This window comes from Phodopus roborovskii, unplaced genomic scaffold (genome assembly GCF_943737965.1).
Source record: "Phodopus roborovskii unplaced genomic scaffold, PHOROB, whole genome shotgun sequence".
In the NCBI taxonomy this organism is placed as follows: domain Eukaryota; kingdom Metazoa; phylum Chordata; class Mammalia; order Rodentia; family Cricetidae; genus Phodopus; species Phodopus roborovskii.
The window spans coordinates 19,365,392-19,382,062 of NW_026126433.1; the positions used below are offsets into that span (position 1 = coordinate 19,365,392).

General features: G+C 32.5%; 1 protein-coding gene across 3 annotated transcripts in view; it reads left to right on the plus strand.

Moving 5' to 3' along the window:
- Brinp3 (BMP/retinoic acid inducible neural specific 3) overlaps positions 1-16,671 on the plus strand; it is a 383,711-nt gene that overhangs the window by 252,013 nt on the left and 115,027 nt on the right. For all 3 annotated transcript variants that reach the window (XM_051185938.1, XM_051185936.1, XM_051185939.1), the window contains exon 6: positions 4,155-4,391. In XM_051185938.1, the coding sequence (XP_051041895.1) occupies positions 4,155-4,391 (237 nt within the window). The remainder of the gene's footprint in view (positions 1-4,154; positions 4,392-16,671) is intronic.

Genomic DNA, 16,671 nt, shown 5'->3' on the forward strand with positions numbered 1-16,671 from the left:
TTATCCTCTAAACTTCTTATCCCATTGTCAATTGTTCACTTGTCAGTTTGTATTAACAGTACAAATTTTGTTTCTATCATCCTTCTAGCCCCATTTAACATCATCCCATTATTTTAAAAATTGTGGAAAGCAGTAACATTTCTGTATCAGTGACATTATTCTCTATCCATTTTCATGCTACTTTCCCCCTTGTTTGTCTATACATCTGCTGAAAACCTTATGTGGCAAATGGAAGACACTTTATGTCTTTATGTCTTTCCACAATTCCTTATGTAGATGGTTTAGTAGATGAGTATAGACAGATGGACATAATCCTTATGAATATAAGGGGAAGAGTATTTTGCTTTGCTTTGGGTTTCTAAGCAGGAGTGAATTTTCAATTCAAATGGATCATGTTTTGTCATTGGAATTCTGATATATTATTTGAAGAAGCAAAAAATATGGATTGTTTCTGTAATTGCTGCCTTACATATTTGCTCTTATTGAAGAGAAGTCACTCCTGATGCAGAGTTTTATTAGGAAGCCACAACCATAGCATCAAAATTAATGAAAAAACACGGTTAAGGAACAACAAAACCAGTATAAAACTGTAATGACTTACCCATATAAGTAAAAAATTATTAATTCTTGCCATATATTCAGTAAAACTACTTCAAAAATTTTAAATATTTTTATGTAAGTTATAACACATAATAGGGCTGGAAAGCAAGTAGTTATTGCTACCTTTCCAGAGCACCCAGGTACACACAATGGGCAGTTCACAGAGATAGTGAAGTACAAGCACATACATATATAACATAATAAAGTAGGAAATACAGTGTAGTTACGTTGGCTTCACAAATTGAATAGATGACTCTAAGATAACAGTTAAGAATAAGCAAAAGATATCTAAGGTTAGGAAATAGTATTTATGTAAAATTATTTAAATAAAAGAAAAAGAATCTCAATAAGGAGTTTACCCTTGATTTGAAAGCCATTCAATAAACTTTATTCTCTCAAATTACTTGAGAAGTTTTTCATGATAAATTTTATTACAAAGATTTTTAATTCTAAGATTTTCATTCTAAATTTATTACATTACAATTATTATGTATATAACAGTATATATTATAATTAAGTTGATAATAAATTATGATGTGCAGTCTAAATTTCTTGGTAAAATTTTCGTTTCAGGTAGTTTTAGTATTGAAGTATAATTGTGATTAATAAAAAGTGAAGTATAATTGTGATTAATAAAAATGAAATATTTAGGGACCATGGAATTTTCAGTTCAAAGATAAAATTTCTATGTATCTTTATACAGAATTGCACAAGCACTCTGCATAGCTTTTGTATATAGGTCTTATTGCACATTTATTGTTGATGTTCATATTCTAGTTCCTTCACATTTTAAAATTTCATTACATGTACCACTTTGAAGTAATTTTTCTGCCTCTATCTTTTCCATCACTCTTCTAAAATTCACCACCCTTGTCTGTAATTATTTTTGTTATACATTAATGTAAGTTTGTAACTATACAAGTACCATCTGCTGGGTTAATGCAATGTTGTCTATATATACATGTTTTGGGCTGACTACTTAGGACTACCTATCATGTGTCTGGTTGCTGCTGAAGATTCATTCTTTCTCTTTCAATAGCCAATGATTATGTCTCTTCATTTGGGGTTATTTTGAGATTTTCTAATTCTCAATCTATATTGGCTTTCCAGGCAGTACACTTTTACTGTTTTGTTTTGGCGATTTTATTGTTTATATTTGTTAACAATAAAACAACACTATGAAATATTTTGAATCTCTCATTGATTTATGTGTGATTTCTTCAATGATCATCTTTTGACATAAAAATTTTACTTCATCATATTGAAAGGTGATCATATGTCACATGAATGGTCAAATGCTGTCTTTAGTGAACTGTTTTGTTTCTCTGATAATGCTAATGAAATTAATGACCCAATTAGTAATATCTGGTAAATTACATGTATCAGCACTCAGTTGTTATAAATTTATATCCTATTACATTACTGCTATAATTTTATTTTATTAGCTATACTGCCATCAATAGGAGAGTATCATGTCAGTCATTTTCACATTCACAGGGTACCAAGCAATAGTATTTTAAATAAACTTTCTAAAAATATTTCTATTTAAATTTTAATTGAAAAATTTAAGATACAACATTAAATAAGCACATGTGTAGAATATACATACTAGCATGTATCCTACATGATAGGATATGGGTGCAGTTATCAATGTAATGTGAAATTCATTTTTATGAATATTAATACATGCTCTTCATTAACTCAGGCTCGTAAACAAATTTCAATGGTGAAGTAATGCATTGATTTTGTTACATAGGAAATACCAATACAATCAAACGTAATTTTGTATTAAACATCTACATAGTGCAATCATCACTTTCCCTATATTTTTACTTATTTTAACTAACTATTCCTTCTGTCTTGCTTTTTCCTTTTTTTATGTTTATGTATACATGGTGTATATGGGCTTATGTATGTGTATTCATGCTATGTGTGTACACATATTCCCTAATGTGAGTTCACATGTGTGAGCACAATTGTGGGGACATATATATTGAGTTAATTATTAACCATTGTCCTTTGCCCTTCCTCCATCACTTTTTTCTTCCTTTCTTCCCTCTTTTTTCTTTCATTTATTCCTTCTTCCCCTTTTTTTCTTTCCAAATTGGGTCTCAACTAGCTCAGGATGGCTTCCATCCTGATATATAAGTTAGAATGACCTAGCATGTTTTATCTTCCATCTTCCAGGCCATGCCCCACAATTGCTAGCTAGAATGACAACCATTTGTCATGGTGGGAGTCTTGGTTAGAATATTTCACTGATTTGTGTTTTGTTTTGATTTGTTATTAATTCTTTCATGCACAACATCCTGTCTGCAGTTTCGCTTGTTTCCACTCCTATTGGTACACTCCCACACCTGCTCTCTTTCAGATTCATTAATTCTCCTTTCCACATCAGAAAAGAGCAGGCTTCCCAGATATATCAACTAAAGACTGCAAAGCAAGTTACAATAAAACTGGCAGAAACCTTCATGTCAAGGCTGGTCAAGGCAACAGGGGGAGGAAAGGGGCCCAAAGGTAGCCAAGAATCAGGGACAGCCCCACCCTCACTGTTAAGAGTTCAACAGGAACACAAGGCTACACAACCAATTTCCTGCATACAGATGACCTAATTAAAACCCATACAAGTTCTGTGTTTGTCACTTCGGTCTCTGTGAGCCCCTATAAACCCTGTTTAGTTGATCTGTAGGCCACATACTATTGGTGACCTTGACCCTTCTGGATCCTACAAGCAGTCCTTTTCCTCTTCTTCAGGAGTGCCCTGGTGTGGATCTCTGCATCTGTTCCCATTAGTTCCTGATGAAGGCTCTCTGATTACAGGGATTCTAGGCACCTTTCTTCTATAGTAAGAAATATTGGAATTGAAACTGTATTTTTTCTCAAAATATATTAAATGGAAAATTTCAAATGGAAATACCACTTCCCTAAAGAGATAGCGACTACCAAACTAAGAAAATAATGAAGTGTATTAGTAAGGATGACTTACACACAGCAAAGAAATAGACTGAATTGACTATGTCGGTCCATCTACTCCCTTTTTTGAAATTTTGTGCTTGGTCCTAAACAACAGAAACATATAAGGTAGACATTCTTGGTGTGCTGTGTTGAGATCTTCCTTCCTAGCAACCTTGCTGAACACTTAGAGCACAACTAGTTATATTATAATCTCTGGTGTGAAAAATGATAGTCTAAAAATAATATGAAAGTATTGAAATCAAGATGCAAAAAATTGTGAGCATGTGTCTTCAAATATATAGGCACAGTGTAATTTCTGAAAAACATAATCAAATGTACTAATTAATTACATCAAAGAACCACAGGATTGTTATGAAAAGTGTAAAGCACTAATCATTTCTGTAATTTTGAGATTCCATATTCATATAGTCTTTGTGTATTAAAATTATACAGAAAAGTTATTTTCCTAATGCAAGTTTTTAAATAGAGATAATTTCACATTTAAAAATACTAAGATTTTCTGTCTGTAATCAGTGTTATAAACAAGTGCTGCCATACTTTTGGTGCTGCAAACTTGAACATTTCATTTGTCTTTCAAGGGCTTCAAGTTCTCCTTCCCGACTATCTTCAGGAACGTTTTGTGCAGGCAGCCTTGAGCTACATTGCTTGTAATTCAGAGGGGGAGTTTATGTGCAAGGATAATGACTGCTGGTGTCACTGTGGTCCAAAGTTCCCAGAATGCAACTGCCCCTCCATGGACATACAAGCCATGGAAGAGAATCTTCTTCGAATAACAGAAACATGGAAAGCCTACAACAGTGACTTTGAAGATTCAGGTGAGATAAAGATTTTACTAACATAATCTCAGTCTTTGGTCATATATGATTAAAAGACTGCTTTCTCCTGTTGAAACAATAATTCACTTCATTGTTGGGAAGTTTTCATCTTTTTAGTGTTTTAAGATATTTATATTACACTTTTTATTGCTCACTTAGTATTTAGTATTGGTGTTTTGTATATTGCTTATGTGCTATTATTATCATTTCAGTATATCAGTTTATCTTCTAATATTCCTTATGTTTTACTGAATTCTCAAGAAGTCCTTGAGTTTCACTTGTTAGACAAACATTGCCAGCAGTTTTTTGTGTCTTCACATTCATAAGGCTCTCATGACTAATCACCTTAAACTGACTACTTTTAAAAATCATATTTAGAGTAATTTTATGTTAATGGTTGAAGCATTTTCTGTAACTTTCATATATTTATAAAGGAATATACATAGAATTTTCAAATTACTTATTGGGTACATAACCCATAATCATATACAACAACTTTAGGCATATATATTTAAAACTGCCAAACTTATAATTTAGCAAAATTAAAATATTTCTCAAAGAAAAATAACACTATTTAAAAGACCATGTATGATAATATATATAAAGCATGAAATATTGAAGGCTAATGTATGATTAATGGTAGAATACAGTCAAAATATGTTAGGCATGAATAACACACAAACAAAATGACACATGATATTGCACACACATGCACACACACACACACACACACAAGTAGAACTGGAGAGAGTTAATATATTTTGGTTTATTTTTTGTCAAAATAAGTAAACTGAAGCAAACACTAGATATTTTAGTATCAAAATAATAGTTGTTTACTATGACAAAGTTTTAGTTCACAAAATTGTATTTTATAGTTATTGCAGTTTTATGACTATAGGAAAAAATATTATGTTGTATAATTGAAAATTACAGGGGGAAAACCCCCAATATTACCATCCTAAAATGTCTTAATTACTGTATGGGGCAATGGATACTTTACTTAGTTACTCAACGTTAGTTCTGTTTACTTTAACCCTAAATTATGTATCATAATTTTAATTTGTCAATTTGTAGTGAAAATAATTTGAAAGGTTACAAAGATGTGTTAGAAGGGTAGACTTGACAATTGCAAAGGAACAGCTAGAAAATGTTAGAAAGAATGCTAAATGAACAAGCTGAGTTTCTGCAAGTTTTTTTCGTTGGGGCATGTTTATCAACTCTTGGCAGATTTCAAACCTGAGAAGCCTTCCTCGCACCTGGAAAATGCTTCTACTTCAGGGAAAGTTAACCTGAACAAATGTCTATTGACCATTTAAATTATATTGGTAATTTTGAATGTGCAAAGTAAGCAGAAAGTCTTTTTTTAATTTTCTTTAATTTCAATTCAGATATGAACACTAAAGGTTAGATAATTAAATTAATAACACCTGAATTATTCTAATAAAATATTTTTTATTTCTTTATTTATTTTATTTTTTTTTACTTTTTTTAATTTTTTTTTTATTTTGTATAACCAAGTCCATTTAAATGAAAACAAACATTTATAGACAATATTTGGCAATTTGGGCCAAACTACTTCCTACTGGTAAGGGGCGCTGTCATGGGGGATTCTAAGAAGATGCAGATATCCTGGCTGTAGTCTGCAAAGCTGCTTTGTCCAGCTGTTTTGAATGTAGGATCAACTGGTACTCTGTTTCAGGTGGTCTGGCTTGATCAAACCACATTAGTCTGGAAGGAATCCACAGTAATAAAATATTATGCAATGGATTCTGAAATATCACACAAATAGAAGATTTGAAATTAAAAATTGTGTGTGGTTATCTCAGAAGAAGAAGAAGAAGTATGAAGCAAGTATGATTACAAGCTTGATTCTGAAATTAGGAGATTAACTTGTACTTTCTGGACGGACCAATTTCAAGAGATGACAACACATAAATGCCAGTCAGCTTCACACACACACACACACAGAGAGAGAGAGAGAGAGAGAGAGAGAGAGAGAGAGAGAGAGAGAGAGAGAGAGAGAGAGAGAGAGAGAGAGAGAGAGAGAATGAGAGAGAGAGAAGGGTAGCTGAGAGACAGAAAGATATAGACAGAGGTATTTCTACTTTTAGGCTCTCTTTTCTGTTCCAGTGGGCTATTTTTTTCTCTATCATTGCTAATTCTGTACCTTGATTACAGGTCCTTTATAAGTCTGTAGCAGCATGTTTCTTTCCGTTTGCTTGGGTTTCTTTAGGTATTTCGTATGAGTGTATGTGTGTGTTCTATATATGACAGACAACTTCAGCCACAGAATTCTGACAATATGGCTGTCTGAAACACACCTACACAACAACACCATCTTTTGACCTTCTGGAAATGTTGCAGACAATTCATAGATGACAAGCTTTAGGAAATTGATAGCTGTTGAGAGCAGAATCAGTCTTCTCCAAGGAAAAGTCCCTGATAAGTTGTAGAATCTCAAGATAACATTCATGTGTTTGTGTAAAAAACACTACAACATTCAAAAAGTTGCAAAGTTTCAAAGAAGGGAGATGACAGCTCTATCAAAGCTAAAAATCAATGTTCTATGTAGTTGAAATTATGTTTATGTATATTTGTATATGTGCTTAAATATATGTGTATGCATATTTTTATGTAATAATAATAATAGTAATTAAAGAAGAATGTGTAATAAATTTGAGAAAGAGTGGTGCCTGTTACAGGGGTAATTGAAAGAAAAGTGTGATATATATATATATATATATATATATATATATATGTATATATATATATTTATCACAGTATCAAAAAATATGTAAATTAATAAATAATCAGGCCACTACAAACTTGTGATAAACTGATTCATTCTTCTCTTGTTTTTGTGTTTTGTGTATTCTTCTGTTTCCTCTTACCTGGTTGCCTCACTAGAATTTGTAGTGTTATGTTGAGTGTAAATAGTTAAATTGGATATTCTTACTTTGAAGAAGACCTGAGAAAGAAAACTCAGCTTTCCTCATCTTTTGAATTTTTAAAGTAACATAAAACTACAAAATATTAGTAAACCACATAGGACATATGATTTAAATAGAAAATATTTTAACAGTATCCCCACACTAAGGAAAATAAAAACAATATCATCAAATACTATATAAGCAATTTTTATAGTTGAAATGAGGGAATTAACATTTGAGATATACCATGAATGGAAGAAAATATTAGAAAATGATCTGTAAAGAAAATTAAAGGTGCAAAATACCAATAAAGGAAAATGTTCAACAGATATTTAGAAACAAATTTGTGTTAGGAAAATATGTAAAACATCAAAATGTGTTTTCAGAAATTAATTCATATCATTCTTTCTAAAATGGTAGTACGCTAGATAACCTAAGTACAGGTTAGTAAATCCTATAGGTATGGAATTAGTGAGGTTGGCACACAGAAAAGGAGGCAGGCCCACGACAATCAAGTGTGGGCTGTGTTAGTGTAGAGAAAAGAGTGAGTAGCATAAACAATATTCAACGTCATAATGGATATAATGTCTAAAAAATATTTAAAAATGTGCTGACATAAGGTAAGAGTTAGAATACAGGGAGAGGGACTATAAAGTATTCATTCTAGGTCATGGAAGAGCCATAGTAAACATGATATCACAATAGCTAGGATTGCCTGCATGGGAAGGGTTTTCTAAGCCATACCTGAACTTTGTTGAGCTATTAGTCTATTGGCAGTTTCTGTGGGAAAAACAGCATTGTTTTCATTTGTATGATCACGGGTCAGCCTACCTGGCTTTAATAGGTAGTTCAAAACCTATGGCTATGTAGACCTCCTGGTTATGCTCATAAGAAAAACACAGAAAGACAAGGATGTGAGAAAATGACTTAGAGCATAGGCAGGTGGTACACAGGGTGACGGAGCTATGTCTAATCTGGAGAGAAATCGAGAATGTATCATATTGGTGCATGAAATTTCTAGAGAACAAATTATAAAAGCTGTTTTTAAAAGTCATTCTCTATACAACCATTTAAAAACTGCACTTGTGTATCCTGTTGCAATTTTCACACTTAAAATGAAATTAAATAATCAAATTCTTTTTTGTAGAAGCACAATAGTACTATTACTTTGTTTTATGTCTGCTAAAATTTTAAAGGCCCAAGAGACAATAATTAGTCATGCTCTGTTGCAGAAATTCAAATCCTTTCTTATTTGATATAAACATATAAAAAGCAAAGAACACAGAGAAGCATTGTAGTTTGCTTTTGAATGGTTGATGTGATTTAACTTGAAAAATGAAACAAATGTGAGTAATTATTTAGGCTAAAATATATTTTCACTGAAACTGAGATATATCAGCTCGTGGTTCTTTAATTGGGATTATAATTATCTAAATTTAAAAGTGATTTTCTCAGGTACCAACAGCAGCATGAAATATGTCAAGGGGCATAGCACAGCATTTTAAACTGCTAATTGCAGTCCCACACAGAAAAGCAGGATAAAAGTTTCATATCTCCTCTGGTCAAGAAAATTTTTTGCAAATGCGCCTGCATTTGACTATGTTTAGTATCTTCACAATTAAAATAAAATCTGTGGATTAGAGTAGCATGCTTGTCTTTGGGTCAGATTGTTCTGTAGTTTATACCTCAGAAAATGCACTTATTGAAGCCTATAAACAAAGGTGTCAGACAATTTCACAAACTCAATGCTTGTAGTTTCAAGCCCTGAAATTCGAGAATGTTTCCAATCTACTTAATTACAAAAGAATGTTCATTTGAATTTAGAAGATTCTTTCAGAGAGAGAAATAGTAACATGGGGGTTTATCAGAATGTGAGCCATGACATTTTATAAGTCTAATTATAAAATAATATAAAATATATTAATTTCCAGACAACGAGGCATCTATAATAAATGCTGTTGGCACAGGAACATCAAACGTAAGGTCTAATTAAAAATAAGTATTATTATAGAAACAGCAATAAACTGAGTATTTATATGCTCTCATATTTGCAAAAACTAAGCATTATTTATTTGCTGTGCATAATTATATGAAAGTAACAATATATTTCCAATGGTGGAAAGCCAATATCTTTCACACATTTGTGCCAAGATTCCAAACTTTTATGGAGAAAATTTAAATATCTTAGTTTTGTTTATTTATCTACTCTTAAGATTAAATTATAAAATAACTTATCAAATAGCCAGAAAAACAAGTAACCTCCAAACAAATATATACAATGGTATAGACTGGTATATAACATGGACTCCAATCTGCCTGATAATTTAAGATTCCCTAACCCAACCTAGAATATCATTCCACACACATGAAAATCTGAGTGACTTGTGACTCCAGAAATGTTGTCTAAAAGATTTTTGTTTTTTTTCCAAATTCTGAGTTTTAGCATATTTTTTCTTCTTTCTTTCTTTTTCTTTTCTTTTCTTTTTCTTTTTCTTTTTTTTTTTTTTGTTTGTTTTTTAAAATGTGAAATAGCATAGTAATGATAGCATTAACTATAAAAATGCTTAGGGTTGAGAATAGGACTAAGTTGATAGAGCACTTTAGTAGAATCCTGAGGCCTTGTATTTGAGTCACAGCATGACATAAAAGCAGGGTGGTACAGACGTATAGTCCCCCGAATTTGGAAGTGATAGTGGAAAAAGAAGAAATTTAAGGTCATTCTGGACTCATAGTGAGTTTGATCCCAGAATGAGCTACATAAGCCACTCCTCCATGCACAAAAGAAGAAAAACAACACAGCAACAAAGACAATAACAAAAACTAGCCCTTCCTCCCTAGTTTTGAGGTAAAGTCTATGCCACTACAACCTGGCAAAATAAAAATGAATTTCTTAAGAATAAAGTCTTTTTTGGCTACATTAGAGAAAGGCTGAATCACTTCTCATTGATCTCTGCTTGAAGAGAGGCAATAGCTATTAAATTTTCTTCAGGGTTAACTCAGTGTGAGGTGATCTGAAATTAAGGTAAGCTATTAAAATAGTAAATTGATAAAGGGCTTTAACAAGGGAAAATCCTGGAGGGAAAAAAAGAAGAGAAACTAAAAAAGCACTCTTTGAAGAAAAGACAAGGGGTTGCAGGTCAGGGACAGCCTAGCATGAACTTTGGTTGGTTAGTCAAATAAAAAGCCTCAACATGTTTTGTATAGGGCTGTAGTGAGATAGCCCTTTTGTGTCACTGACCACGCCCATTGGGGGGGATGGAGCCATGGGCGGAAGTGACCTGTGGAAGGAGGTCGGAGCTGGGAAAAGCTCTCTTGCTGGCAGGACTCGGACAGGAGAGCATTGGATGGAATTTCCTGGTGTTCATCTGTCTAGGCTGTAAGTTATTTCCCCCTGAATAAACATCTGTTCGGCCTATTTGTTTATCCTAATCCTTATTTAACCGCGATATAGGGCATTAAAGTTTATTTTTTTGACTTTGAACAAAGATGCTTATTTTATCCTTATCTTGCATTGTAAATCACTGTGAGTTTCATTCTGTCTTCTCCTTCTAACATCATACTACCAAAATATAATCTATGTAGAAAAGAACTCATCATTCATTATTACAGCTTTACCTACCTATAAAATTACACATAATGTAATTTCTAAAGGTCTATTGGCTAAACAAAATTAAGCCTCCCTAATTTTTCTTGAACGGCAGTTTGAATATACATTAAAGATTTTAATGACTTCAAAAGCATGTTATTTTTATTTCATATATTCAATGTAAAATATTCCCAGATGAAAAAAGAAACTAAACTCTGGGACTATTAAGAACCATAGCAAAATTCACATCTATGCAGAATTTAAAGAAATGAAGGCATGACATGCATCCTCATTACCAAACCCAAATAATGAAGACATGAGCCAACAAGCCAATTTCCCACGAAGACATGTCTCATATTAACTGAGCAAGCCCAGAAACACTTCCATTAAGAAATGCTAACAAGTCATAGAACACACTCAATGAGATAGAGTCCAGAAATGACACTGGTAGTATTTGCTGAGGGTCTTATACAGAAAGTAATATTCTCCTTTGGGTCTGCCCTTTCCTGAGAAGACATGTTTAACTGTTTAACATTTGCTATGGAATCTAACATCAGGATAATTTTCCTGTTCCAGTAACCTCATTCAATAAATCTAAAGTAAGGCCTGGATAATGTTCCTTATCCAGTAATCTTTCCAGAAAAACATTTGAAGACAAATTTTATTAACCTTTTAAACTTCATAGACATTATGTGCCAAGTACAATTCCAACATAAATGAAGTGATCTGTATACAATTTGCATTTTTTTTTTTTTAGCTCCATTAGGACACAAAAACTCTTTTTTTTTTTTTTTAAATTTCAATTTCTGGACATGCTTTATTGTGCTTACTTCTTCTTTCTGATTTCACCTTTCCCATCTCTCCTTTTTCTTTTTGTTGAACTTCATAATTAATAACAAAATTCATAGAGTTTTTGACAAAACTATGCACTTACATGTATCAGAACTTGAAGATGCTGGTATGACCAATACGAATTCTCAGTATTATCACAAAATTCTGGTTATCAATTTACTAAAAGTTTATATGTACCTTAAAAGGGTAAGTTTTAATTAGTTTACCTGGAGAATAGCTATAACTATGGCCTTAGAAAAAGTATGGATACTTATCAGCCTCTCTTAATTGTGAGTTGGAAGCCAAGTGCAAGTACTTACAGGATGCTGTTTTTCTGAGGTAAATACTCTAGGACTATTTAGGTGCACTTACCAAAATTAGGATCAAATGCTTGCATCCTTTTTACCACAACAAAGTGCAATTAACCCCATAATTAGATGCATTATCTTTATTTTCAGTATTGAGAAACATATGCATTTTCATATTTCCTCTGGTTTACAACATATTACCTTTTGTTCAATCACCCTATCTCTTGTGACTTTGAAACAGTCCTCTAAACCTGATTGGCTCTATTGTAAGGAAATGCTATATACACACATGAAGCAAAATCATCCCTGAAATAGGGCACTACCTTACTTGCCCAATGCTTACTGACCCTGGGATTCTTATATCTCACTCTAGAACATGGGATAAGAATAAAATCATCCTGTAGAACAACACGTCATTGTCATTGATGACAATTCTGCATCATACCTTACTAGAAAACACGTTCAGAAATAGCTAATTTCATTTACTCAACTTGTGAATTTATTGAAAATGTTATCTTCCAGTTACTACTATAGTTTTACCAGTTATTTTTCCAAATGCTTAAATTGTATCATGATTCCAATTCTAGACACTCTTCAGTGCCCTTCATGTTTCCAGAAGCTGTTAGGTCAATGCTATAAGATTAAGCTTTACTTGGGAACAAGAATTTATTCTTGCATTTCTAGTTCCAATTTCTGTAGAGTTCAGGACCAGCATCTCAATACTGTAAGGGTATATGACACTATAATCCTAGATATAAACAACTGTATTTTGTTATTCACAGTGCATATCTACCAGTGCTTAGCCTAAATCTCTGTTCTTCGTTTGGCTTATTGCTGTACTCAGGTTCACATAAATACCATGATGTAGTAGTTTGGTTATGGGAGCATTGAGGTTAAATATCATCAATTTCCACTGGTTCCTTGTGAAAAATCTCTTTATTTGTAATAATGTTTTATGATTCTGCCTGATTTGATAGAAGACAGGAAATGCCATATTTACTGTATTAATAGAAGATGAAGAGAAACAGGATATTTGTGCAAAGTAAAAATACCAGTCACAGTTGGATTTTCAAAAACTGGTTATGAAACTCAAAATCTGCCATCAAGGCCTATGATTTGATTGTGCAAGAGTATTACATAGAGTTTTCATTCTTTCTTTCTTTCTTTTTTTTTTTCTCTTATCTTTCCTTAATTTTCTGTTGTAGCAGGAAAATGAGTTGTATTCATGGCTAAAGTCCTTTCAATGTATTTTTTCTACTGTATCCTTAATTTGGTACAAACTAAGTAGCACAAGGGAGATACACTAGCTTTATTAGTAACAAGCCACATGGACAATAGAAGACACTTGTTATTTTAAAAATTCAGCAACGTCATATGATAACATTACTTAGACTGATGAGGTACAAAGAAAATTATTATCGTCATTAAACTACCACAACAGTGTTGCCTTCTTTTGCATTACATCATTGTGACAATTACTTATATGTGTTTATAACAGTTCCTTCAAGGAAGATGATAAATTACAGGTAGGACAAGAAAATAAGCCTTTCTAAAAATAATACCAAATTGCTATCTCAATCATATTAAAATATATTTCTAACTTATTGTGATAATTTTCTCTTTGGCTCTACAGTAGATTTTAGATAATACTCTCACAAAATATTCTTTCTTAGTCCAAGAAAGATAGAAGAAAACCCAATGGTTTTCAGGTTATTTCGGCTATTTTGTTTGGTTTGGTTATTGTTTTCATTCTGATGGTGTTCAATGGTATAGTGTTTAATATATTATGAATATCACCTTTGACATTAACAAAATTTATTTTGTACTTCAATTAATTTTTACTCTCACCTGTAGTTAAGATGTCTATAGAGTGCCAAGCAGGTGTTTTATGCAATGATACCTGATTTAGAGATTGAATTTTACTGCCAAATACCTCGTACCTATTCCAGTTGGCCCCGATGTCTTTTATTCCCTGTTAAAATCAGTGCTGTAATTTCAAGAGGCTGAGAGGAGCACAGAACATATTTCTTTGTGTTTTTCATTTGTTTTAAATTCTTCATCATAAGAAAGTGTTCTTCATAGAACTGATACAGGTTTGGCTTGGAGTCAATTCAGTGTGTGTGTGAAAGTCATAATTTATTTGAATGCATGTTTTATCTAAAAACAGAATTAAAGGATTATACCTAACATCATATAAACAAGACAAACAGTGACCTCATGAAATGTTATCATTATTTTGTCAGAGATTATGGTAAGATCAACAAATAAAATAGTGTATTCAGATAAATTTATTTGTGGCTCACTTATCAGATTCATGAAAGTATGCATGATGACTTTGTATATTTTTTATTACTACTTACATGACTATTCATTTTAACTCCATCCTTTTTACAGCTATGACAAAGTTTATTGCCACTCAGTGCATTTGTTGCTCCCATGATAACCTCAATATTGCTATGTAGGTTTTATGAAAGTTTTCCACTGCACTGTGCATGGCACTTTACAAATTATGTAATATTATTTTATAAATGTAATTCTAAACAATGTTCTGTTACACTGGGAAAATATTTTTGCTAATTATCAAGGAAATATTCTTTATTCCCAGGGTTAAGTATTTTTATATGTATACTCATATGTGCATGCATATATGTATGAATATACATACGCACACATACATATATATGTGAACAAATGTTAAGACTTGCATTAAATAAAATTGACATAGAAGGAAATACTCTTAATGTAATCATTCTTCTAAACAGAGAAGATATTTTTTCATAGCTTCAGAATTAATGAATTACATTTTATATGAATGGCCTTGTTTGTTATTTCATTATAAAATACAAATGCATGTATAATATAATTGCACAATATTAAGAGATTTTTGGCAAATAACGTGTTATCATGGGAATCCTCTTACATCTAGTCATCATAATTTTCAAAATGAATACGATTTGCAGAATTGCTTGCTTAGTATTCTCGGTTTCAGTCACTAGGACAGCCAAGATTTACAGAGAAAATTCAAGCTTTCTAAAAAAATTAATCGACATATAATATATAGCAACTGATATTTGGCCACAGTGCATCTTGAAATTGTATGGACATGTGGCTCATTTTAGACCCTGAATTAAATTGTGCTGATTGCTGAACTAAGGAAGCCTATAGGGGAATAATTGTAGCTAAGTTTTAGTTATAGCAAAAAAAAAAATGCTGACATTCCATATTTAGTAACAGACTAAAGAAAGACAATAGAAAGACTAGTCACCTGCCATTTGTAGGTGAGTACATAATGAATGCTAAAACTCAGAAGTTTTTGTTTTTCTAGAAATCTAGAAATATTTTAGAAATATTATTTTAGCCAAACCTAGTCCATGCTGATATGGACAAAGGGACATTAAACTTTATTTTCAGTGTTTGTAAAAAGAAGATAAAGCAGATTGCCTGATAAACTGTGGCTAATATCATGGTATACTATGACAGAATGCAAATTATAATGGATGTTTCAGAACTTACTCAACTTATTCTCTTTCCATTGTTGCTGTTGTTTGAGACAGGGCTGAACCCCAAGCTCTCTCTTCCTTAATGAAAAACAATATTTGTTTTCATACCAGCAACAGTTCCCCCTCACTCCCCTTCTCCCATTCCTCTCCATCCCCATCCTCCATCTACTCCAAAGAAAAGGTAAGGTATCTTCTGGGGAGTCAACAAAGCCTGGCATAGCAATTTGAGGCAGGACTGGATTCCAAAAAGCCAGCTCATGCATGAGGCATAGATCCTGGTCCTTCTTCCAGGAACACTCTACTGACCAAGCACCACAACTGTCATCCACATTCAGATGTTTCTGTAGTTTCCCCAGTCATGGTTTTGACACCCCTCACTCCCCACCCCCACTTTACTCATCAGAAAGTTTTGAACTCCTGGGTCTCCTGATTCTACCTCCCAGGTGCTGGAAGTTGTAGGTGTGTACTTCCATGCCCCAAACTTATTCTGTTTTAAAGCAATCCTTTCTAATAATATAGATCTAAAAATTAATTATAGTTAAGAAAGCTGGGAATAATGCAACCTATTCAGTTTTAAACTAATAATAAGTGATAAATACAAAAATGGGCTCAAACTAAAGAACATTATTTTTCCATAATACATAGTCTTGTCAAGAGCAAGTACTATTTTGTCTCTATATCCAATAATTTAGGAAATGAATTTCTGTAATACAGATTAATGTATAGCTGTAGATGTCCCCAAACCCAAAGAATCTTTGTGTTTTGAGTCTGTATCCAATATAGTCCCACAATTGAGATGTGATTGGATCTGATACAATAAATGAATACATATTGATATATATATGAATTTTGGTGGTACTTTTGAAAGATGGTAGACACTAGGAAGGTATGTCTTGTTGGAGGAGTTATGCTACAGGAACTATCCCTTTTAGTGCTATTATTTCTATAGGCCCCACCTGATTCTTCTGTTACAAAGTGTCATGAGTGAACTCTTTTCTTACCACAACATCACCTCATTAAATATGAGATCAGAGGCAACTCCAGTCATGATGCAAGTTCTCTGAAACCATAAGGCTCATAAATCCTTATACACTGGAGGTGTTTCTTTCCCACATTTTCTTATAA